At 38.2% G+C, this 27,002-nt stretch overlaps 1 protein-coding gene across 1 annotated transcript; it reads left to right on the top strand.

Moving 5' to 3' along the window:
* The first annotated feature begins 16,650 nt into the window (after positions 1 to 16,650).
* On the top strand, positions 16,651 to 25,710 carry LOC121303340 (regulator of G-protein signaling 20-like). Its single transcript, XM_041233958.1, has 5 exons — positions 16,651 to 16,775; positions 20,348 to 20,516; positions 23,030 to 23,119; positions 24,033 to 24,267; positions 25,054 to 25,710. The coding sequence occupies exons 2-5, from the start codon at positions 20,386 to 20,388 to the stop codon at positions 25,243 to 25,245; spliced, it is 648 nt and encodes a 215-aa protein (XP_041089892.1). The 5' UTR covers positions 16,651 to 16,775; positions 20,348 to 20,385; the 3' UTR covers positions 25,246 to 25,710.
* Positions 25,711 to 27,002: the final 1,292 nt, after the last annotated feature.

Genomic DNA, 27,002 nt, shown 5'->3' with positions numbered 1-27,002 from the left:
GTTAAAGCTGCTTGATAAACTTTGTTTCCAACAGTAAAAGCTGAAACTATTCCTCACAGTTCAACGGGATATCTTTTTAAATAAATGAGGCAGCATCCATTTGAGAATGTAAAATGAACTACCAACAGACAGGTATCACAATGTCACTGTGTGCTTTTCAGCATGGGGTTTATTTATTTATTCTTTACCATGATTACTAGTACTATTATTATTACTGTTCCTTGATTGTAGTTTCTGGGAATTAGAGATGGTGTGTTATCAGGTCCTCTGTTTGTTTGGCTACAGATAATAAAGCATTATGTTATTATAGTTCATGTCATACACATGTAGTTAAGATGCCTGATGGGAGTGGGCAGTTGTAATTTACAGTTCTGATCACAGCTGTGGTTACTCTTTTTTTTATAATGGGATAAGCGTAGGTTACAGGGCAAGCATTTAAAATAAAGGAATTATTCCCAGAGGAGCCTAACTTTGTTGGAATGTGTGGGGAGGACGAATGTTTTATGCACTCAGTATGACTTGCTTTTAATGTCTTGAAACACAACCGAATAATACAAATCAGTGAGAAGAAAGAAAAACTTCTGGCAGGCCAATTTGCTTCTGGAATCAAATGAGAGTTCTGCTGGTGTCCATGGAAACAGTCATACAGACACACAACAGAATTAAACACTCATTAAATTAATATGCATATATTTAGAGAGAGAATAATATTTCAGTGATACCTAGATACAGCATTGAGAAAGCAAGAGGTCTATGTGGGGTAAAACAACGCCCCTTCCTCCAGCAACAAAAGGCAGGACTTATTTGCAAGGCCAATATGTATGTATGTGAGGTCTACTGCAACCATATATTATGCTATAATTTTAATATTCAAGGACAATAATGCCATTTCACCTTTCATTCTACAGTGTGTGTGTATGTATGTGTGTGTGTATGTATGAATTTACTGCCATGGAAGGGGATGTATGTTACATACTTGTGATTTTGGAGCAGGGGTATTATTCATTTGTTTTATATTTGCTGCATCGTTCATGGATCACAGAAAGAAAGTAAAGAACAAAACAGCCTATAAGAAACTTAGTAGGTTTGAATCATAACTTTTATTGTGACTCCACCTGATCTACAACAGGTTGATGCAGCTTTAATCTAGTGTTGCTGAATACCTAACTGGGAATACGAATGTAACCATCATATAGAGAGGCTGCAATGAAAACGATTTTAATACATTACAATGAACTTCGAAAAAAATAAAAAAATAAATAGCGTGCCCTACTTCTCCAGACTATCTGCCAGTCAATCCCCCATTGTTTGTTCCCTCTTGTTTGATATCTCTCCCTCTTCAGTCATGTCACAATCACAGCTATTCCAATTCCTCTTCTCCAGTATTAAAACAGCAGCAGTCCATTAGCACTGAATGTGCAGGTGGTTAATTATTGAAGCCAGGCATTGCAGGGAAGTCAATTACTGCTACAGCTAAAGTGACATTTGATTTTGTATTTTTGTATGAAATTGCAAATCAGTGAGAGGAAGCGAGAGTGCTTTGTATGCTGGGCATGTCTCGTACAGACAGTAGAGGTCTAGTATCCATATTACCGGAAAAGTGTTTGCTTGAAATGTTGCTACTAAAGGTATTTAGAAATGGCTTTTGTTTAATAAAGATTGTCATGGGTGCTGGGTCATTTTGTTTGAGAGAGAACATAAAATGATGCATGCTGTTTTTTTTTTTTACCATGTAATGAACACAGGTGTAAAGAGAACTTCTGCCAACAGTTACACAAGCACAGCATGCACCTGTCCTGCATAGAAGGGTATCTATAACAACTGTCTTGGGTTCTTCTACTGACAGGTGTTTTCATTTTGTTTCCAGCAGTTCAGCTGTTTTAATTTAGGCACACAAGTTAAAATACTTGTGCAAACCATTGTATCCTGTGGGTTACCGACATCACGACAGAGGCAGTCAAGCCTATGAGTCAAAAACGAGTCAGCAGAAAAAAATATGTGCATGTCCCTCTATTTGGTCATTGCTATCGTGCCATTGCTTACAACTCCTAAAAGGAAGGCTTGAAGAATAATATATCAACAGGAATTAAAAGGTTTGAAAGTGAGACTCTTAATATTGAATCAAGTGCTTTGACCTCCTAGAATACGAATGCGCTTATTTTACATTTTACTGTTTGTCACAAAATTGACAAAATATGTGAAATGGATTTTGTGATAGTCTGATGCTGCCTTGGGGCTCAGCTTTCACCTTCTTACATTTGTATCATCTGCATGTCATTTGACTTTCTTAATGGTTTGTTTTCATTTCTGTTCATTTTTTTTTGTTTGTTTTTTGTGGCCAGCTTACCAGAAACCGAAACTCAACCTAGAACATTTTAATTAGACCTTTTTCTCCTCCTATTGGTAGTGTCTTGTGATAATTCTTCTGTACGTATTAAAAATGTAACCCATGATATAATAAGGCAAGTATGGGTTCTAATGGCAAAGTAATTGAATGCACTTAAAGCTAATCAGAAGTTTTGGAGTGCATTTCCCTGCTTGTAGGAGAAAGTGGATAATGGCATTAGAATGTAAGACACTATTAGAGTATTAATATTCTGTGTTCAATAATATCTACAGCTTAATGAAAACTCATTTTTCAATTCTCGACACTTCTGCTATTTAGATTTTTTTTAAAAATCACACTTAATATTTAGCATAAATTCACTTTTAAGCATTGCATTAATCAAAATTATTTTACCCCAGACGCTATATGTTTTCTAAAAAGTTACCTAAAAAGGTAAACCAGACAATACACCAATGAAAAGAATATGTACAGAACAGCCTACCTGCCATGTTCAGGGCCGAATCAGCTGTGGAATAGGGGTCAACAGTACAGCACACATTTTACAACAGGAAGGGTTACGATACGGTCAAGCCTGTTATTAGCATTTAAACTCTTTTTGTATAGAAAATATCTTGTCAAACATGGAGCTACCCTTGCCATGCGCACAGTGGTTGCTGTATACTGCACCGGTGCTGAATCGACAGTGCGCTTGATGAATGCAGCTAAAAGACAGAGAACAGTCTCCAATCGAAAACAGCTCTCAGAGGAGCCTAATATACAGTTAAACGTTAGGCTTTACCTGGACATACATATATATATTAGCCCACTCTTTATGTAACAGAGCACCTTAACCACTATGCAAATGAGACGGGTGCCTCTGCATCACACATTTATATAAGCTCTGAGTTCAAATTGTTTGGGTATCCCTGACAGGTTTGCATGAATGTATTTGGATAACAGGGAAATACTGTAGTGTAAGCTGGAGTGCTGTAAATGTGGTGTATTGTGAGACTGGGTGATTCTGATGAAGATCAGCACTGCACCCTGTTTTGTAGGCTACAGTCTGAAAGTTCATTCTGGCACTGAATAATTTCCAAACAATGCATAAAGGTAATCTAAAACGCTAACATGTAAAGTCTTAAAACGCACTGCACAGCAGAAAGTCAGCCCCACTGAATGTATAAAAATAAAACCAATTTGAGGCATATTGTTATGTGATAATATATTCAGATCTACGGGTTATTTTATTTATATATTCTGTGGCATACCCTGTATATACGCATGATTTCCTTTAAGTCCCTTGAGCTTTCCCACACAATAGAAAAGCCTTTGCGTATATATTAACCTTCAGCTCTGGGAAACACTCACAATTCGCTTGAATAAGCTTTTACACATAAAGCATTTTACAAGGTTTTCTCTTGTAAAGGACTATTAACTCAGTCAGTGAAATCATGATCACTCAAGGGACACCACAGGTGATTATGAAAACACTTCCAAGTGTGTTTTGCTTACCTAACTTTGCCTCTATTGTGATCAGCTATGCTGCGTGCAGTGATTGGATAGAGCGTAGCGCCGCACTGATCAGAGGGAGGAGTTTGGCAGTACAAAGGGGACACAGCTACGAGAGTACAGCCCATCACGCTGAAACATAACCCACCTGGAGCGCTGTTTTGTTGTTGTTTTGTTTTGGGCAGAGGTATACGGAGCCAGCACATTCATCCGGAGCACCTGCACTGCCTCCTCACTGCAAGCAGTAACTGCACTCGGAGCACCTGCACTGCCATCTCAGCACAAACAGCACCTACGCCCAGAACACCTGCACTGTCACTCTACAACAAGCAGCACCTGCACCCGGAACACCTGCACTTCCTCACCACCTCAACCCGTGCGTGCACCCAGATTGGGACTTGTGATGATTTGTCTATTATTTTTGGTACATTTTGATTGGGACTGCAAACTCACTGTTTTGATCCCTGTTACCATTGTTGGTAGAGGGGATTGTTTTAAAACAAATGGGACATTTTTGTAAATACACTCTCTCGTTTGGACGTTATATCACTCCTGCACAACTCACATCCTGACAGTGCCAAATACATCCAGGGATTTTTAAATAGATTCTAAATTTTGACTCGTGACACCTTGTTAATTGAAAAAGAAGAATAAATTGAAGACCAATTGCTGTGTGATGTATTAATCTTGATTGATTATTAAAAGGTATAAATGGAGCGCTTTCATTTGTCAAGGAGATTAGTTGGCTATCTGCTATGATAAATCACCCTGCAATCTTTTCCCTAATGATATAAAGCAAATTAGTAAACATGGGTGGTCTAGTAAGAGTTAAGACCAACCTACTGCTTTAGGGATGTAGTGTAAAAAAAACTGTGTTGAGAAGACGTTAGTCTCTAAATCCTACTGATCCACCAAACCCTGATTTCCAAGAAATTATGTTATCATTTATTTAAAGGTTTTGTTTTAAGGTCACTTATTAAAGTTTACTGCAGTTTGCTTTTCCTAATATGTTGAAAAGCTCTCAAGGTCGCAATCCTCAACTCTACATCCTGCCTGGGAGCTCATCCCCAAAAGATGTAATACCCATGTGCACCACAAGGAGGACAAAGGGACATTTTTTAAGGAACTACTTTCCCTCCAGTGGAAGAATACAAAAACTGAAATGAATTTAAAAAAAAAAATACACATTCCAAAATTCATATATAATTGCAATAATTACGGATTGATTACGGAGATTACAGATTGATTTGGCCAATCATTACTGCCAAAAAATCAGGAGTCTGATTATTTCCTTTTGGTCGGGTATTGTAGTAAAACATTGTGAACCATGGCAAAGCATCAGCAAGCATGACAATACCCTGTCAATCCAAATTGACCCATAGTTCAGATATATTTAAACATTAAATCTTTAAATAAATTAGTGTTTTTAAGGGGGCTCCAGAGTGGTGCATCTGGTAAATGCACTCCACATGGAGTGCAGAATATGTCCTATAGCCTTGAGGTCGCCAGTTCGAGACCAGGCTATTCCACTCCCAACCATGGACAGGAGCTCCCAGGGGGTGACGCACAATTGGCCAAGCACCACCCGGGGGGGGGCTTAGGTTGGCCAGGGACCACGCACCAGCAACTCCTGTAATCAGTCCCTCTTTCCTCCTACCCCCATTGAGAAATGGGACTAGCAGCCAAGTAATCAATAATCATTAACATCACCCATACCCAAAACAAGTAGTCCATCACCAATACCCAAAACAAGTAGTCAATAATCCCTACCATCACCCATACCCAAAATAATTAATCTATAATCACTACCATCACCCATACACAAAACAAGTAATAATCACTACCACCACCCATACCCAAAACAAGTAGTCATGCTCCTGGCATTGAATAACAAGCTGACATTTAACAGGAACAGCAGTGCATTAGAAGGTTGTTTGCCCATTTTATTCCATTTTGTACTGTAGCAGCATCACATATAGACCCTGATCCATCTGATTTAATTAGTGAGCTTTTGTCATGAATTTAGTGCTCATATATGGTAGACTGACAAGGTGTTTTTTGTGATGTCTAGGTCTAGATCACAGCCACCAAACTGCACTTGCGACCTGTGACAGATTTAAACCCAGGCTTCAGAGGAGAAAGGCAAAAGAAGTAGTACTCTTATACAAGCTTACCATTGTTAAAGCACAACAAAATGTAACAAAGTGCAGTAAAAGCTTGGTAAGCATTATAAAGCCCAGAGAAGTATGGTAAAGCATATTAAAAAGCATGGTGATCTATGGTAAATGCATGGCATAGCAATGGAAAAAGCATGGGAAAAACTGCACATTTACCTCAGTAAAACTGTATAAGGGTAGAGGCAGTAGTATAAGGAGTTTTCGATTTTTATTGTAATTTTTTAATACATAAAATATCAGTCAGTGGAACAAAATGAGAAACAATGGAAAAATGATGCTTTTGATTCAGTTTATTGGTTGAATCTATGTCTCTTGGTTCTCAGTCATTCAGCTCTGACATGATCAGACTAATTGACATTTCAAAGGACTAAAAGACTCAAAACAGAGACTTTCATTCACTGGATGTCCTTGAAGGTAAAAGGAAATTCATAATGCTTTTCTGCTCTCCGCATTTAAAATCTATAAAGCCTTAATTACAACAAAATGGAATGCACAGTATTATACCGACAGAGCACAAGGTTACCATGGAGGAGAAACCATTTCTCAAATCCATAATCACGAAACCTGCTAACCCCGGCTATTAGAAAAAGCAGGAGGATAGAGATGTTCAGGTTATCACAGAACGCACAATCAAAGGAATAAATGAGCTAAAGGATGATGTGAGAACACAAATGCCAATTTAAACACATGATCTGCCCTGGCTGCCCACACTTTCTAGTCTGTGTCTCTGATTAGAAAGAAAAGTTCATTATGGTAGAACTATAGACTTTTCAAATAGGAATTATTAGGTGGTAATGAACGAATCATGACTTTCCCCAGAGTGGGCAGTTATGGCATTTTAAAAGGAATCTATTTTATTAACTTTAAAATTGAAATTTAAAATTTAAATTAAATTTTTCATTGCCTTTCCTGTACTAGCCTGCCTTTAAAATATACAATCCCTACTTTTTATATGAATTTTTATAGCATAGTGCTTCATGCAGTTTACATATATTTAATCTTAAATCCATTAACTTTGGTATTTCCTTGGACTGACTTCATACACAAACATTATACAATTAATAACAAGGTTAAGCAGGTTGAAAACGTACATGGTCACTACAATCTGAAGTGTATTGTACCTATTGAACATTGATACATTTTAAGAAGCTTTCCTGTAAAATAAAATAAAAATAGTGTGATACAGATTTGCATTCTTATTTAAACATGTATACTAAAAATTGAGAACGTTTACCTTCATAAAAAAGTGCCACCAAACATATGCAATTGATTTATTAATATAAAACAAAACTGTGAACGTTGCCCGTAAGAATTTGTTTTCTTTTGTGTAGCGAATCTTTTCTTGTGTGTGTGTCTCTGTTATGAGTTGTATTGGGAACATGCACAGTTGTGCACATCGCTAGTTGTATGCCGACTGTTTAATAACATTACCCGCTTACACTTCCATTAAAAGTGAACTCTCTTGTATTCATGCAACCCATTACCCTTGCATAAATGCTACCCCTTTTTTTAGTCCTTAAGCAGTGATGTCACTGTTGTTTTTAAGAGTTTTTTGGCGTTATGCTGTTTGAGGTGCAAAAAAAGCTAGTCATTTTCTTATTCAATTCATGTATATGGAGTTCTTTTTCTGCAACAGATGTATAATTATTATAATTTTTTTTATATTGGGTTCATCATTTGCAAATTGTATTGTATAATTCTCACCTGTCAGACAAAAAGGTACCTTAACCCCAATGAACCCTGCTTGTATTACTGCAGGTAGTAGCAGAGTGACACCTTGGCAAGCATTGTTCAGGTGGAAGAAAATGTGTTAAACTAAATTAGGAGAACGGAAACAAACTGTGTACACCAATAAAGATTGACGATGGAATAACTGAGTAAACAAAGCACAGCAAAGTGTAATAAGTCTAAGGAAAGCCTGGTTAAGCATTGTAAAGCACAAAGAGGTATGGTAAAGCATCTTTAAAATAGCATTGTAACCCACGGTAAACTATGGTAGATGCAGTGTTTTTCTTGCATTTGCTGTCCGTCATACAATGAGCGCAAGTCTAAGTGTAGTTTTTACTAATAAGTTCTAATGGGGATGTGACATAAAACCTCAGATTTGGGTCTCAGCCACACGTCTCAGTTATGCATGGAGATGCGCTGCTGCTGTATTTACTGGGGAGGAGGGCTAATGACATGTTGCATAGCACAATGTCACTCAATGTAAATCTAGCATGATATGAAATAATGCCGTCTCATAGAGCTGCACTGGCTTGCTGTCATCCCTTGTGTCTGTGATTTCGCAAAAAGGACCACAGAGAGCATGAAATTTGTTCTGATGGTCTCCTTTTGTCCTATTACACTTGTCTGCACAGCACGATTTGATCCAATGCCTCCATTTGCTCAAGAAAAAATAAATAAACCCAATGCAGTGATTAGTGGTTTTGCCTAGATGAGCATGCCTCTCATCCTAGCTGAGCCCCTGATCTAACAGACAGAGAGTATGTGACAAGCAGCATGACAGTTCTATGACTACAGTTAGCTGATGATTAGCACACTGTTCAAAGATACAGCCCTCTGCATTTAAAAAAAAAATGGTAAATCGTTTACTGGGGGGAAATCTGTCCTTGTGAACACCCACATCTAAACCGAGCACCGTGTCTGAACAATATGTTATCATTGCCCGAATATGCTAACCCTTACCAATGAGGTTTATCTTGTTTTTTTGGGAGGTTTTTTAGAGTAAAATGCTGGTACTATAATGGTATCCCAGTGGAGTTTAAAATTCCAATTACAGTGTGCAGCCAAATTTGTATACCAGATGGAAGAATCCACGTGTTTGTTTTCCTTGTTAGGTAAGATCTTTAATTAGGTCACTGTCAGCTAGTATTTCTCTAAGCTTGTGCTGAGCCTAAAGGGCAAGTTGGCATGGTTACGAAATATGACAGTTAACCAGGGGTGTGCACATACTCACATTCCCTTTAAGAAGTTTTTCCCTTTAAGAAGTTTTCAATGTTAGCTATAAAACATGTTGATTACCCAGCATTCCCTCAATGATTGAGTACCAATCAATAACAATCCCACAGTGTGATTTAATGTAAAGGGGAGGGAAAGGCAGTTTTTCTTGTTGTGGAATGAACACATTTATTAATAGGGGTGGTTTGATTTAATTCATGCAGACAAGAAACATCTTAAAGGGAATAAGTTGGAAAATGTGGTAAAAGTTTGTTTGAGATTTTATATTGCAACCCTAGCAGTCTGGTGACACAGTACATAGTATAAAGTGTTCAGTGAGTGAGATATTTTTAACACAAGACAAATACATTGTTTGATAACTGCATAGGTCCTAAGTTTCATCACCTAGAATGCTGGTCCAGACTAATTATTATTATTATTATTATTATTATTATTATTATTATTATTATTATTATTATTATTATTATTATTATTCATTTCTTAGCAGACACCCTTATCCAGGGCGACAATTGTTGCAAAATATCACAGTACCAAATATCATATTACAGTCAATAGTAGTTATAAAGTCAGTAGCAAATAAGATCAAATTCAAACAAGAGCAAAATAAAGAATACAGCAAACAATTGCATTTAAGAGCCACTTTGACTAAGAGCAGTTAACTTATAGTAAAAAAATATTTGCTCATATGAGTAAAGTCCAGTAAGAGCACGTAGTAAGTTTGATAAATGTATGAGAATGATTTCAAATAAGAGCAATTAAAAAAAAAAAAAAGTGAATACAGAAATCAAATACAAGATACAGGAAGTAATAATAGTTAAGAGCTATAGCAGAATATGGCAAGATATGGAGCAGTTCAGTGCAAGTACAAGCCGATGCAAGTACTTGAACAATTAGATGCCATATAGTCCAGTAGTCAAGAGTTTTGTGGTTTACAGATTCTGTCTGAACAGGTGTATATTGAGGAGGCACTGGAAGGTGGTCAGAGAGGGGCAAGGGTGGAAGTGGGGGAGCAGAGATGGGGGGGGTACAGCTAATCTGCCAGTGGTGGTGGACCGGAAGGGGCGAAAGGAGGTGTATGGAGAAATGATAGTCTGGAGATAAGAGGGAGCAAAAAAGTCAAGACAGCGATAGGCGAGTACAAGAGTTTTGAATTGGATGTGAGCAACCATAGGGAGCCAGTGCAGAGAGTGCAACAGCAGTGTAGCATGGGAGAAACGAGGAAGGGAAAAGATGAAGCGAGCAGCAGAATTTTGGATGAGCTGGAGTGGACGGATAGCAGAGGCAAGGAGGCCGGCCAGGAGGGAGTTGCAGTAGTCAAGGCGGGATAGTACCAGGGCCTGAACTAGGAGCTGGGTGAAGAAGTCGGTGAGGGAGGGGTCGAGGGTGACACCGAGGTTCTTGGTGGATGAGAAGGGAGAGAGGGTGGTGGATTCAAGAGGAGTAGAGATAGAGATCAGCAATGGGGGAGGAAGAGGGGGGAAGAAAGGAGATCTGATCTGGAAAGATTGAGTTTGAGATGATGCGAGTGCATCCAGGAGGAGATGGTCGAGAGACAGGTAGAGATACAAGAGGAAATATCAGAGTCAGAGGGGGGAAAGAAGAGGGAGATCTGGGCATCATCAGCATAGAAATGATACGAGAAGCCATGAGAGGAGATGAGGGGACCCAAGGAGCCAGTGTAGAAAGAAAACAGGAGGGGTCCCAGGGCTGAGCCTTAGGGGACACCCGTCGAAAGAGAGCAAGAGGCAGAGGGTGAGCCACATCAGGACACCCAGTACATGTGATCAGTGAGGCAGGAGGAGAATCAGACAAGAACAGTGCCCGAGAGTCCCAAGGGAAGGCAGGAGAATAGTGTGATCAACTGCGTCAAAGGCAGCAGAAAGGTAATGGAGAATTAGGACAGAGGAGAGGGAGGCCGCACAGGCAGAGAGTAGAGATGGCGAGAAGAGCAGTTACGGTGGAGTGTGTTGTACATTCAACTCTACAAACAAGACCGCAGACATGGAGGACTCTAGTCAAGATTGCCCTTAAATTGAATCTTACATATAAGTCTTGCCTTCCAGCAGTCTAACTGTAACCATGTAACTGCCTTCACCAAAACAGGAGCACACAAATCACACCGAAAAAAGTACACAATCAATACATAAATACATAAACGAATACCCCTGCACTTTTCTTATCATTTGAAAGCAGTTGTTTTTCATACAGAGGAGCCAATAAAGAATCAGATAGCGAGTCAGGGGACATTGTTGAGTCACTGACTCAGGCATTATCGCTAGCAGAGACTGTTGCTTAGTAACTAGCACTTTCACAAATGCATTCTCTAAGATCCCATTTGCAAGCAGGAGTTAAAAAAAACAATGTCCATTTTGATTCATCTGCTAAGTCGGGAGTCAGTGGTGCAATGAAAAGGGATAAAAAAAAAAAAAAAAACTTGCTGATTCTCTTAATTTCCCAAATAAATGCCTGCAGTATTTTATCATACTGTTTTTATATTGTATTTTGAAATTCATCTATCAAACAATGTAGTTGGGGGCTTGTAATGGTGTCCTTTTCAATGAATACAGTAGCCTCCTGTGATCCAGGCAGGCATAGTAGTGATAGACTGTTGGGCCAGGGAAATATCATGTAGAGAGGTGCAGGTGTAGGTTTTCACAGCCAACAGCCCCATTTACTAGGGTGTTGAGCAGGTTCTGGTGAACCAAGAATCAGACATTCTGCAGATATGGAGGTACATCTGTTTTATATTGTGTAATCAGTGTCCAATTGGCCCTATTTTTGTTTGGGGGGGGGGGGTTATCATTAGTGTGTTTTCGTTCTGTCTTTGTGTGCAGTTTGAGATTGGCACTAGTTTTAGGCAGGGAACTAGACAGACAGTAGACATTAGTGGAATAGTGGTGAGCAGAAGGAAGAACTTCACGTTTAACACAACATTGTTTTGGAATACAGAATCACAAAGTTTTATGCTTTCAGACATAACCGTCTGATAACATCTCAGAGTTTGACTCAGGCAGAGCTGCATGCATGCTGATTTTCCATGTGTCATAACATATGTTGTTTTTTAATGTGTGCTTTCCATTCAATTCACAGAACGGAAACAAGACAGCGGGGTGTAGAAACTGTATGTAGAAACTGTATAAAACTGTATGTAGATGGTTCGTTTTGAGTAACAGTAAGAATGACGTTAATTGCTGCATTGCAGTCTCTTAGACCTAAATGAAACGCTGCAGTACTTACAGTGTAAGCTAATTGTTCTCATATTGCCTGAGTGTTTTTGTTAGACATATATATGAATATACTGCTGTACTCCATGAGATGAGGCTGTCTGACTCCACAGCAAACCTCAAACAAGAATGCCACCTTTCACAAAAAGGTCAATTTGGAGATACAGCCACAGTAGAATTTTTTGAATTTTGTATAATTTATAGAAAATTGAAACTGACAGATAGAAAGTGAACTGGCTGTCTGGTTAGCTGGCATGGATACTGTAATGATTTGACATCTCACCCCATCGAATTGAATTGAAATGCAAGAAATGCCTGAGGGGAAATAGCGTGGCTCACGAAAATAGAAAAAACTGCCCCTAAGTAGTTGCTCTGTGCATTAACGATGCATCATCAATGATGAAGGTTCAGGTGATGAAGATGTGGAGTTCGACAGTTTCAGATCAGATGATACTCTGTGTCTGATTCATTACGCTTTCCTGTTGCTATGCTACAATCCATATTTTAATTTTTTTTTTTTAACTTTTCTTTAGACACTGCTTGTAACTGTTTTTTTTTTGTATTCAGGTTTTTAATGCAATAGTGCTACTTTAGATGCTGAGTTACTTTATTATTTTGCAAGGGTTCCCCGAGTGGCTCACCCAGTTAAAGCACTGCCGCTGGGAGCGTAGGATGAGTCATGCAGTTTGGACGGCACCAGTTTGTGTCCGGGCTGTGCAAAGAGGCCGAACTTTGCTGGGGACTCATGAGGAAGTGTCACGTTGGCTCTGACACTCCCAGGCTGGGGGATGGGAAACCGACAGGGACTCCATCTCCTCATCACACAAAAGTGAACCCTACTGGCCAGACACTGAGCACATTCAGAGTGCATAACAAGCAGGGCTGATCACTGTTCTCTGGGATCAGTAGCCCCGCCCACCTCTGCTCTGGATTGCTCGGCGTAAAAGTGATTCTGGCTTTAGGCTTGTTTGATCGGAGGACGCTCACACGCCCTCAGAACATCTGTGCCGTGTGGGGACTCGCTGCGGTGAGGAGAAAAAACATAATCGGACATTTCAAATTCAAATAATAATTGGTCACTATATATATATATATATATATATATATATATATATATATATATATATATATATATATATATATATATATATATACATGTGTGTGTGTGTGTGTTTTCACACTGGACACTCCAATTACAAAGATTATGTAAAGCCATTTACTTTAGTGGACCGATATGTAGTGACTTTTATTCTAGCTTTTTTCACCAGCATGTGTTTTTTCATGATGCGCTTTTGCACTGCACACTGTAGCTTTTGTAGCAACTTTGAATTGCATTTCACCAGTTAATAAATATGTTAACTGCACTTCTTGATTCTTTAGCATGCCTGGGTGCTGTGTTCTATTTTAGAATTTTAAGAATGCCTAATTGTAAATGTAATCTAGCTACCTATATAATGCCTGCAATTTCGCCCCTGCCTGAGTTAACGCAATGTATGTATTTTATTTTGAACTGTGTTGAAAGATTCAGGTGGGGGTATTTGTGTCATTTAAAAATAAAATTGCATTATTCTCCTACTACTACTACTACTAATAATAATAATAATAATAATAATAATAATAATAATAATAATAATAATAATAATAATAATAATAATAATCCCTTCACATGTATATGTGAGCTCAAAATATCAATCTGTAACATGGACACATTTTCCACATGCAGAATCGCTACCCAAGACAAACTTAGTTAGCTGATGTCTTGTTCCAGTGGGGGTTGTTAACACAAGCTAAGTCACTGGGATCCTTCAGGAGCACCTAGACAAAATACTGTACTGAGATAAATCAGCAACAAGGAACAGGACAAGCTCCTCTCATTTGTAACTGTCCTTAATGTCCCACTTCCTTTATTATCATAGCAGCCAAACTGTTATGGGTCAGGTTAAATAAGGTACATGGAGCTAACAAGCTGATTTCAATGAAGCTTATCTAATATGTATTACCATCACATTGCAGACATCACATTTTCAGTTATGAAAGAGTAAATTACACATTGTTGTTACACAAAAAAAACGCCTGTTTATTTATCATTTTGAAACTTTTTTTTTAAAACCTTTTGAAATAATGAAGCAATTTACATTTTGAAAAGCAGCTACAATATGTGTTGTATATTAATGCATATTATTGAATACATTTGTCCATTATAGATACTGTTTATGCTCTTTCTGGTTTCAGGGCTTGCAATAAAAGGGATTAATAATGGTAGCATATCCGTATGTATTTGATTGATATTCAACCAGAATAACTACACTTAAATTGATAAGCTATTCACTCTTTCTCTCCAGTTAGGTGAAACAGCAGCTATTTGGTAAGAACCAACACTTTATTGTATTCCATGTATCAATTATAAAAGGACTCTTTGATCTGGAAGTCATCGTACATGTCAGTTTATCAAGTTAAGTTTTACTGCAATATCAAATACAATGCTGCAAATTTGATCACAAGCATTACTGTGGTTGACTGTAGATGTTTAGTCTTTTCATTATCTTCCTCAAACAGTACATCTCAGCTTTACATGTGTTTTAATGTGTATTCAGCCAACAGAAAAATGATAGATTAGCTATGTAGATTGACAGATACAGACACTGTATATGGATGGATGTGATATGATAGTTCTAATTGTTGTTTACAGAGAAGCTAAATGCTGACATCTAGTGGCAAACAAAAATTACAAGTTAACAGACTGTTTTTTTCTTGGACCAGTTTAACCTCAACCTGATGCAAGTCTCTAGAACCAGTATGACCAGCTGAAATCCAGCAAACCACCAGTTTTGATCAGCGTACCCTTTATAATAAATAGTGCAATTTACTGTAGTATACTGTAGTAAACGCTACAACTTGATGTAATTTGTTGTAACATGCTCTAAAGGACAGGTAAGCAATTCCTTTAGGATATTGTATGATATTTGTTTTGTGAAGGGTACTCTAGTTAATACTGTACTGTGTTCAATAGACACTATACACTGAAGTCATTTTCATCAGGGAAGTCTGATTTAGTCCTGGTTAAAATATTGCACAGAGGTACACAAAACAATTTCAACTTGCTTTTCACTAGGAAGCCAATTTAAAGTGTTTAAAAAATACAATGCAATAACAAAACAGTACTGGCGCACAGTAACTTTGCAGTGTTAGCCTCCTGCAGATTCACATCCTAACAGTAACTTTGCAGTGCTAGCCTGCTGCAGATTCACATCCTAACAGTAACTTTGCAGTGCTAGCCTGCTGCAGCCTCCTGCAGATTCACATCCTAACAGTAACTTTGCAGTGTTAGCCTCCTGCAGATTCACATCCTAACAGTAACTTTGCAGTGTGAGCCTCCTGCAGATTCACATCCTAACAGTAACTTTGCAGTGCTAGCCTCCTGCAGATTCACATCCTAACAGTAACTTTGCAGTGCTAGCCTCCTGCAGATTCACATCCTAACAGTAACTTTGCAGTGTTAGCCTGCTGCAGATTCACATCCTAACAGTAACTTTGCAGTGCTAGCCTCCTGCAGATTCACATCCTAACAGTAACTTTGCAGTGCTAGCCTCCTGCAGATTCACATCCTAACAGTAACTTTGCAGTGTTAGCCTCCTGCAGATTCACATCCTAACAGTAACTTTGCAGTGTTAGCCTCCTGCAGATTCACATCCTAACAGTAACTTTGCAGTGTGAGCCTCCTGCAGATTCACATCCTAACAGTAACTTTGCAGTGTTAGCCTGCTGCAGATTCACATCCTAACAGTAACTTTGCAGTGTTAGCCTCCTGCAGATTCACATCCTAACAGTAACTTTGCAGTGCTAGCCTCCTGCAGATTCACATCCTAACAGTAACTTTGCAGTGTTAGCCTCCTGCAGATTCACATCCTAACAGTAACTTTGCAGTGCTAGCCTGCTGCAGATTCACATCCTAACAGTAACTTTGCAGTGTTAGCCTCCTGCAGATTCACATCCTAACAGTAACTTTGCAGTGTGAGCCTCCTGCAGATTCACATCCTAACAGTAACTTTGCAGTGCTAGCCTGCTAGCCTGATCCTACTTTTGTTACAGTTTGTAAATCTTGTGTATTGTGTTGTATTTATTTATGTATAATAAAAACAAATACTGCGTACTCACCATATGTTCTTCATTACACATACACGTAATCTTTAAAACACAGATAACCTTGCACAGCAGGGACTGCAGTAATATTTATTTTAACCTTGTTTGCGATTATTCATTATTCTTCTAAAGCCGTGCTTTTTCCATAGGTCTTGTGCATAGTACTAGCGTGCTTACCGTTATGCAGCAATTAGATGAACCCGAGTGAATGAAAATGCTGCAATGGTATACCTTCTGTAACTCATCTCACCGCGTCTCCTCAATTTATTTCGGGTTAAAAGAAGACTCGCATTGCTTTCAGATGTCAAGAAAGCATTACGCATGCGTATCTTATGTACCGAAACCCATCATCTTTTATGGCAAGCAGAGCTAGCCTTTTATGTTTATTTTTTAAACACCTTTACACCAGAAAGACTTTGCCTCAGTGCTCTGAATAATGTAAGTACGGTATTTAAAAAAAGAAGAAAAAAAAATGTATGTATTATTGCTTTGACTAATGGTGTTATAATGCGCTGTTGTTTCAAATGCGATGTACCATTGTAATGCACGATTACTGCTTTATTGTGTATATTTATTTTATTGTAATCGTTGCTCAAAAGTTACATTTTTAAAGATTATTTTCTGTTTGTTCGTTTCTCCTGTAGTGGCTCAAGAGATAGTGTATTTTGTGTCTATTGAAGCAACAGGAGGAAAGACACATGTGCCTTCTATTATCTATTAGATTAGATCAATTGTAATAACTGTAAACAGGGAAATAATGATCTAGTTTGTCTGCATACTGTTAAATTACACGATGTCCTTTTAACATAACTTTTGTCAGCGACCGATTACAGTGTTTCGGAAAGTGAAATCAGAGTGCTTCGTATGTACGGTATAATTCTTGTGAGATGTATTTGCCAGGCTGAATTGAATTAATGGTGAACCAAATAAATGAGTAAAGCTTTATAACATGTAACTACTATATATAGTTATATCAAATCTATTCGGAAATAACATTAAGAGTTTGTGACACATTTCTGAATGTGATATTTTAAAAGTACAGTATTGTCTTTTGACTGGTAGTTCTCAAATGCAAAGAAATAATAAGAACTATGGTGGCACAGTAGACACCTGCTTATTTGTTTGATGACTTGAACAAACAAATATATATATATATATATATATATATATATATATATATATATATATATATATATATATATATATATATATATATATAATATTGTGGTGCTCCTGGTAAAATTTTGCAACGTGTAAAAAACGTTTTGCAGTTTTCAAAATAAATAAATAAATAAATATTGACAAATGAGTGTAAACCAACATGAAATAATAATAAATAATTAATAATTAAAAATTGTTCTAACAATTGATAAAACTATATATATATAATATATATATATATATATATATATATATATATATATATTATATAAACTCAGAATAGAACACAATTCAATCAGGAGACAGGAGGTTACTAATTGTGATAATACCTGAATGTGTACCAGGTGAGATTCATCAGTAACATTAGGCTTCAAGGAATGGCCTATGAAGATATTGAGGGAACATCATTTATTTCGCCTATAGCAAAGAACAGTTAGGGGTGGCTTGGTCTTTTAAACCCTGAAAGGTGTTGATAAAGTTAATCCATATCAATACAGCACTGAAACCAAGACCAGAAGACATAGTTAGGAATTAAGTGAATGTAGACTTAGAATAGAGGGAAGGAGACACTTCTTCACACAATGTGTGGTGAGGGGTTGGAATGGGCTGCCTAGTCATGTTGTTGAAGGAGACTCTTCTTCAGAGTGTGGTGAGGGGTTGGAATGGGCTGCCTAGTCATGTTGTTGAAGGAGACTCTTCTTCAGAGTGTGGTGAGGGGTTGGAATGGGCTGCCTAGTCATGTTGTTGAAGGAGACTCTTCTTCACACAGAGAGTGGTGAGGGGATGGAATGGGCTGCCTAGTCATGTTGTTGAAGGAGACTCTTCTTCAGAGTGTGGTGAGGGGTTGGAATGGGCTGCCTAGTCATGTTGTTGAAGGAGACTCTTCTTCAGAGTGTGGTGAGGGGTTGGAATGGGCTGCCTAGTCATGTTGTTGAAGGAGACTCTTCTTCAGAGTGTGGTGAGGGGATGGAATGGGCTGCCTAGTCATGTTGTTGAAGGAGACTCTTCTTCAGAGTGTGGTGAGGGGTTGGAATGGGCTGCCTAGTCATGTTGTTGAAGGAGACTCTTCTTCAGAGTGTGGTGAGGGGTTGGAATGGGCTGCCTAGTCATGTTGTTGAAGGAGACTCTTCTTCAGAGTGTGGTGAGGGGATGGAATGGGCTGCCTAGTCATGTTGTTGAAGGAGACTCTTCTTCAGAGTGTGGTGAGGGGATGGAATGGGTTGCCTAGTCATGTTGTTAAGGCAGAATCACTTGAATGAGATACTAGGAACCAGGTGAGCATAAGGGTCGAGTGGCCTCCTCTGGCTTGTACAGTTTCTTGTGGTCTTATTAATTACAGTAATGCAACATGTCCTCTTTAGTGTGGTGTTTATGTGTTTATTTAAACTCATAGCAACATGAAACAAAAAAGAAAACAGGCGCTAAAAGGCTTGAGTGCGCTGAGGAGACTATTCCAAGCTAATTAAACATGACGAGCAAAAAACTCGAGAGTTCTTGAGAAACGTTGAATTAAACTTTCAAAAAATAGTTCAATAGAGACTGGAGCTCTGCAAATACTTTGAATTATGGTTCTGTAACAAAAACAAAGAGCCCTAACCACGAATAAGATCTCAGTGTTCTTTTTAAACTCTCAGATGTTGAATTTATGTTAGTGCTGTACCTTGCTATGCAAATATGTTACTCTGTTTTACTAGATCTTTTTCCTGAGGCACAATCATACTTAAATAACAGAAGTGTACGTGTCTGTCTATGTTAAAAGTTCAAATGAAAAGTTTCAGGGCTTGGTATTATAGGTACATGTTTATCATAACAAAAACAAATAGGCCTATGGATTCTAGCAGGAATACATACTAATGTTAAACGAAGTGGGACAATGTATTAAAATATTTTGTTACAAAATATACAATATTTCTCTTGTGTTTGGATTTTCTCATCATAAAAAGTAATCTCTGATTGTTAGTGGCTTTGGCTGTATCAGTCCCTTCATACGGATTAGCCCCTATACCTAAGCATTAGTAGCCTGTATCACCCAACAGGTTTGATGGGTTGTATTACAGTGGTGTTTACAGTGAAGGGGAGTCCTAAAGCCCTATAGCCTCTTAAACTGTTTGTATATACTGGGGAGTGCAGAATAAATGTTTTCCACAGTTTGGTTAACTTCAAGGGAATTGGCATAAGGTCATTAGAATTTAGTGGAGCATTTAAGCTGTAGTTTTTGCTGCTGGCTGTATTGATACACACTTGCCCTGCAGTGGATTATTCCTTTTAACTTGGCAGGCAGTCACTGCAAATGTACATTCATCAGGGACAACTGGATACTTTAGAAATGGCTGTTACAAAAAGGTTTATACAAAATACCATTTCTGCATTGTGTACTTTCTCATTTTATTAATTAGATATTCCTTATCTTCATTGAACTGCAAACAGATTACTCAAGTATAAGGCATATGAACTAAGAGCTTCCTTTAACCTAAAGTAGTACCAGATACCATGTTTAAAATGAAAATTTACATGTGCTAGAATAACATGTGTTTCTTTCAAAACTGCAATTTTAACTTATCAGCAACACACCATTTAAAATTGTGTTCTAGCTGAGCATTGTTTTCCATCTCCAATGTACACGTCTGCTTTGAAATATAACTGGCACAGGTGTAGCTGACTGATTGGGAGATATACAGTAGCTTGCACTAACCCTCTGTTACAAGACAAGCACTGATGGAACGCATGGCCTCCTTTCCTTCGTAGATGTTTGAGCCCTGTGTGTTCCATCAGCATGAATGTGAATGAATGCTTATTTAGAATGAATGTGGGATGTGAAATGACTCTCTAAATGTCTTGTGCTGTTTCAGATGCCACCTTAGTGAGAGCAGAGACCCGGCAAGGTGCCATGAGGAGACGGTTGTCTCACAGGGACTCCAAAACCCTGCCCCCCTATGACAGAAGTCCTGACTCGCCCCCCTGTAACCGAGGGCCCTACCCCTGCTGCTTCTGCTGGTGCTGCTGTTGCAGCTGTTCTTGGTAAGATGTTTTTGGCTATAACCTGAAAAGCACTGCTAAAGAAAAATTGTAAATCGTGTTTCGTCAGCGCTTACAGGGCTTGAATTGAAACACCTGCCATAACACTGTCAATAAGTGAGGGACAGGGAGACACTTGCTATCCCTCAGATGTCTGTTCTCCAAAAATGATCTCTTTTGAGACCTGCTTAGCACGGCTAACTAACAGCTCTCATTCTAGCCGTCTTGCACATCCTCAATTACGACTTCTATATATGCACTGGTGAGGCCACACATAGAGTACAATTGTGGTTACCACTCTTGCAAAGGGACTGCAATGTCATTTTTTTAATGAGGGGACCACAATTGAATGCAGTATTCTAAGTGTGGCCTCACCAGCGTTTTATTCAACCTCATACTATCCTCCCTTGATTTGTACTATACACACTTGACTAGATAGCCAAGGAGCATTCTGTTTTCCTTTTAAGTGACAGCAACATACAGCACTAAGGTCTCTCTTATAGCAAGCCTGCTGTGGTTCTATACCATTCATTTAACACATTTGTTACATTTCATTTGCAATTTGTTTCTGCCCAGTTATGTATGCAGTCTAAATCCCAGCTGCACCCCACTTACATGTCACTTTACAAGGACTCTCTGCTTCCAGTGTTTTAAACAGTCATGTATCCACTTGCATGCACTGTTCTACCTTGCGTTCTGATCGTAAGGGTTAGTGTTTTGTACGGCTATTTGTCAGGTCTCTTTTGCAAGTCTAGATATATTGTTACATGCTCTGTTTGTATTCATCCTCAAAGTGAGTCTAGAAGATTAGTCAGACAGGATCGACCTTTTCTGAATCGATGTTGGCTGTCTTCTGTGATGATGTTACTTTTTCTTATTTCGTCTTGTGATTGATTCCACGGTCGTACCTGTTTGGGACACTTGAGAATAATAAGACGAGACAAGCTGTTTCTTCACTAGGGACTGTTAGGAATCGTGTTAAAAAGCAATCATTTGCAGCTTCTACCATTTCAGGCTTTTAACATATAAGTGATGTATTGTTTAGCTGTGGCCTGCCACTAGTCTTACAGTTGATGAGTCATCATTTAGAGAAGACCGCCATTCAAAAAGATGGACAGCAATGTGAAACCAAGTGTACTCTGGAGGAATCCACAGAAGGCTGTTTTAGGCTGTGAGGTGCAGCAGTGGCTTGATATTATGTTAGATGTCATGCTAGTCCCAGGCAGATAGTAAGCATGGCACCAAAGCTGTTGTTATTTCCAAAGGAAATGTTTGCAAATGTGCTTAAAATGTACTGTATGGGAGCTCATAACTACACAGTTTTGAAGGTGGAAAATGCTGCTTTCTTTTCAAACACAGCTTGAACAATTTTGTTTGGCGATATACAGCTATGGCTAAAGTTTTTCATGAAATACTGTACTGCTATTATGGCTTCCGGCAGACTTTTGCAATATCATTTTGTAGTTACTTTGATTACATGATGTTAAATAAAAGATCTAAATTATGTTCGTATAGTTTATTTATTACTCAATCCTAAAATTCTAGGTGATGCAAAACTTTTGACCAGAGCTGTAAGAAGAATGGGACTGAGCTTTTGAATTACAGGCGGCAAACAAGTCTCGCTACAAGCTTCACTTTGATTTTAGTGTAATGTGCCTCATGTATGGAGAGCCATGTTTCATCGCCTCTGCCACTGCTAAACAGTGAACTGCTTTTACCGTGAGACCATTTGTTTCACTAAAACAGTGCAAGTATAACACACACCCTTGAGAAATGTGTCGGGCAACCTTCACCTTGCCCTCCAATACGAAATGCAATCTTCGTAATAATCTCAAAACGGCTCACTGAAATTGTGGTAACCCATCAAATAAATGAATTCGGACGCCACTGGTGGCTTTATTGTTTTCATCCATAAACCTTCATATAAAATCCTTTAACTGGATTTGCTACCAAAAGAGTACTAGTCTTTTTCAAATTGTAGTACCGTAAATAATTGCATTTTTTTTTTATATATAACTAATTGTAGTTGGAGTGCATTGATTTGTAACCTGGTACATTGCTCTGGGATACCATGGTGTGAAGGGCGTTGTTTAAAAATGAATTTGTGTTGTATTGTATATGAAAGAATTATATTTATCCCCTGGAGAAAATAAGTGGTTGCACCTTTGTCTGTATGTCACTGATAAAGGCCCTGTACAGCCACACTCAACCCTATATTTGTATTTTCACACTTGCTCAGTGAGTATTTTATAGAGTTATGAAAGTCTTATCTGATATATTAAACATATGTTTAAAATCGACACATTGATGTATTTCTATGTTATGTTATAAGGGGGGGGGGGGGGGGGGGGGGGTGGTATGGCAAACCCTAGTTACTTCAAGGGATCTTCCAGTCCCAAATCTGAGAATCACTGATTTAATAAATGCTGTATTTCTGCTGTCACTTCTCCTTTTTTTCGGGGCTATAAGTCTACATTTAACTCCCTCATCAAGCGGTTTGTTTTTCTAATTGTCAGCCTGACAGTGCCGAATAAAGACAAGGATGCGTGCAGCAGGAGGGCGTCCAACATCTCCACACTAGAGAGCCTTCAGAGGAACGAGGATAGGTAGTGGACTGTCTTTGTATTACATTGGAACCAACACTTTGTACATGTGTGTGTGTGCGTGTGTGTGTGTGTATATATATATTATATATATATATCTGTGGTACATACAGCCTATAAGAAATCATCACTATGGCTACTAAAAATACATGTTGAACTGCTTTGCTGTACATTAGAGGAATAACTTGATATTATTACTGACCCATTTTGTAACATTACGATTTTGTTCACTTGTGAAATAGATTTTACTGCCTGGAGTCTTATATTGTATCAATGATAAATTACAGATACAACACAAGATTCCTGTCACCGTTTCTTCAAATCAGTTGCTGGATCATATATTATTTGTAAAGGACTACTGTTTGTTAATTTACAGCATTCTTCCACATTTTCCAGTTTACAAGCCTTTTCAAACTGCAGTAACCAGGCAACAGGAATTTTAAGTGAAATGCATTTTACAACATTAGTGTGGTAGAAAAATGATCTTGGCAAATATTAAAGATTTACTATGTAATTTTATTTAACTTTTAATGGAACTAACATGTAGTATATTTGCAGACTGTTGCCACTTTTCTATTTGTACCCTTGCATTTAAAATTCAGACGTAGGCTCACATGTGCAATGTTGCTCATTTTAAAGTATTTTTCTTTGCATCCATTTTGCTGTGAACACAGCCTTTAAACAAGTTAAGTTCTGTAAATATACCCTATGATAGTCCCATTAAAGGTGAACAAACTTCATTTTTGGTCAGCACCTTTAGTAATGTCCAGCTTTTAGACACTTGTACTGTTGTGTGTTAGGATATATCACTACAAGCTTGTTGATGTACGACATTGTACTTGAGAAACTATTATCAAATTCATCATTTTTTTTATCAAATTAAAAATACTAACCTTAGAATCAACTCCCTGATTAGTGGCAGGCTGAGTGTGGAGGAGGCCTCATCCTGGGCGCTGTCCTTCAGCACTCTCCTGGACAATGCGGCCGGCCGTGAAGTCTTCATGGAGTTCCTGCGCTCGGAGCACAGTGATGAGAACATGCTCTTCTGGCAGGCGTGTGAGGACCTCAAGACAGAGCAACAGAAGGGTGATATCCGGGAGAGGGCCAAACAAGTCTACCTGGACTACATCTCCATACTCTCTCCCAAAGAGGTGGGCAGCTCACATTCATATCTGGGTAGTGGATTATTAGAAGTCTCTAAGGTGTATAGTAAAGTACATTTTTACGTTACATAAACTACACTACCACATTATTTTAATCTCTGGCTGTATCAATGCAGGCCTCACACTCTGCCATAGTGGTATTACAGTTGATACACAGCTGTATTCTATGATTCTCTCAAAAAAGATCCATTAAAATTCCACTGATCCCATTGTTTTATTACAGATCTTTTCATAGGTAAGCTAAATCCCAGAGCCATATTAAAAAAAAAAAAAAAAAACATGGAAATGGAAAACCACGGCAAATATATAGTATAACCATAGGAAAAGCAGGAGATGAAATATAAAATTACTGGGCAAATTTACAGTGGTATACTTAAGAAATTTGTGAAAACTGATTTTGACAATGAAAGAAAAAGCTTAAATACCTGTTTAACATTTCTAATTTTGCTTCTGTGTTGTACAGTTGTAATAAATGACTGCTGTTCTCTTGACAAACATGTACGCTTATGTGTATGCAAAAACACACCAGGGAAAACACCCTCATGCAATTATCAGTTTTAGATACAAACACTACTGCAGAATGTGTTATCTAGAAAGTGCATTACCATGTGTGCAAACAGTTAATTAGCCATGAGGAGTGAAAATGATAACAGCTATACAGCTACTGTAATGTTATTTGTCATCTCTCTGGGTGGAGCATGACCCAGGAGTATTACTGGAAATCCAAGGCCTTTCCCAGAATAATTCTGCTTTCACAACCGTATTCTTTTCCAGGTCAGCATTGATGCCACAGTGCGGGAGACAATCAACAGAAACATGGCAACTCCCACCGTGCACGTTTTTGATGATGCCCAAGCGCAAATCTACGCACTGATGCACAGAGACTCGTACCCACGATTTCTGAACTCCCCTCTCTACCAGTCTCTGTTGCAGAGCCTCAGTTCAAACAACTCCTCCAATAGCTAGGAGGTGCTAGAGTGCTGGCGGCAGATCCCCAGTTCCTAGTCAGTAGAAGTCACACGCTACAGTATGTTTTACACAATTCGACAGTTGTTTAGAGGTTGACTTTGTAAAATGTGTTTAAAAAAGTGACACCCTGAAATGGTACAGTGCTTTCCTCATACTGTACTCTGAATGAAAACCAAGTCTTGATTTTTAACCTTATTTTTTATTCTTTATAACAACCTTTGGCGAGGGGTCTGCGGAGCAAGAGTCATCAACACAAGCCTTGTTTCAATGGTGCAGAAGTCTTTGGTACCCGCTACAGGACAGATTTTTGTTGTCCAGAAATGCTTCCGGATTTTTCTGGACTGATGTTTACGGGCATTCCCTAAGAAGTGAATTTAAGGACATAATAATCCTAATAAAAGTGTATCATAGTAAAATCATAGCAAAGTGTAATAAAGCATAGTGAACGTATGTTTCATTACACTTTGCTAAAAAAAATAAAATGTGATGAACTATGGTAAAAGCATGGTAAAACTGCAAAACTACTGAGTACATTTAGCGTGCTCAAATTGTATAAGGGAATATTGGTGTGTGTTTATGAAATGTATGTTAAGCTTGTAATCTTAAAACTTCCCATTACAAGGTCTTGCCACTTATCCCTAGCCAGGACCATGGTTGGGTAATTTCCATTTCCTTTCAATCAATTCCAAGTCCTTCAAAGGAATACATGCTTTACAGTACTCCCTGTGAAGAACACAATTACTGTTGTGTTATAATCATACAATAGTAGGTCTCCATCACTTCCATTCACACTGTGTGGAATAGCATGTGAAAGCTCACCTCATATTTTTCATGCCTGTGGTTTTTCAATATAAGATTTATTTTTAAAAGCATTTTACAATCATACAACACTAAAGACTACCTGAATTGAAATTAAACTGAAGCGATCATATCAGCACCCTTACAGACCTGAAACCCCCCGGCAGCACTATTTAAGGATTTTGAATAAATATTGTAGCCTTGATGAAGTTGTACACCGATGTTGATATGGCACTGTGCAATGAATAACCGCTATGTAGTTTTATCTTTCATACAATTGTGATACCATAGGTCTATTTCAATTTAGAAATATGAACAGTGTGGTACAGTTCTATCAATGGCTTGTACCAATGTATCTACCCTTGTGCTACCATTTCCCCATCAGACAGACTGAATTGTCATTGGAGATCACATGGTAAAGGCATTGTTTGTATATACTATAATACAATTCTACTTTAATCCTTTTCAGTGCTCAGCCCAGTTTTGGGGTTTGTTCAAAGACTTGACTGAGGTCATAAAGTATGCCAAGAACTTCACACTTTAAATACAAGTAAGTCAGTAACATGCACACATAGCACAGCTGAAAATTCAGAATTAGAGCTAGTATTATGATGACAATGTTGATGGCCATATAGAATGACTGACTGAGTGCTTGAGTTCAGTGATTGTCCCTGCAATACTAAAAAAGACATTGTGGCCTTGGAGAGATTCCAGGGATTATGATTTATCCAGGTGCAAAGGAATGAGTTATGAAGATGGGTTGAGGGAAGTACATTCACTTAGCCTAGAACAAAGAAGGATGGGGGGGTTGATTGAACTGTTCTTAAAAGGATTTGACAACATCATGGATAATTAAAGTGATTGTAGCTAACAAAATAATGAAATCTTATATATGTTTCAAACGTCTGGTTTTAAAAAAAACATGTTACAGTAAACATATATTCACATTTTTAACA

The sequence above is a fragment of the Polyodon spathula genome, chromosome 32, assembly GCF_017654505.1.
Source record: "Polyodon spathula isolate WHYD16114869_AA chromosome 32, ASM1765450v1, whole genome shotgun sequence".
NCBI lineage: Eukaryota > Metazoa > Chordata > Actinopteri > Acipenseriformes > Polyodontidae > Polyodon > Polyodon spathula.
This window is presented reverse-complemented; position numbering and strand designations above follow the sequence as displayed.

Excerpts from the sequence above, each read along its gene's own strand:
- LOC121303340 (XM_041233958.1), top strand. The coding sequence starts at position 20,386 with ATGAGGAGACGGTTGTCTCACAGGGACTCCAAAACCCTGCCCCCCTAT. Across the intron at positions 20,517-23,029 it reads TGCTGTTGCAGCTGTTCTTG|CCTGACAGTGCCGAATAAAG; the intron begins GTAAGATGTTTT and ends TCTAATTGTCAG. Across the intron at positions 23,120-24,032 it reads CTTCAGAGGAACGAGGATAG|TGGCAGGCTGAGTGTGGAGG; the intron begins GTAGTGGACTGT and ends CTCCCTGATTAG.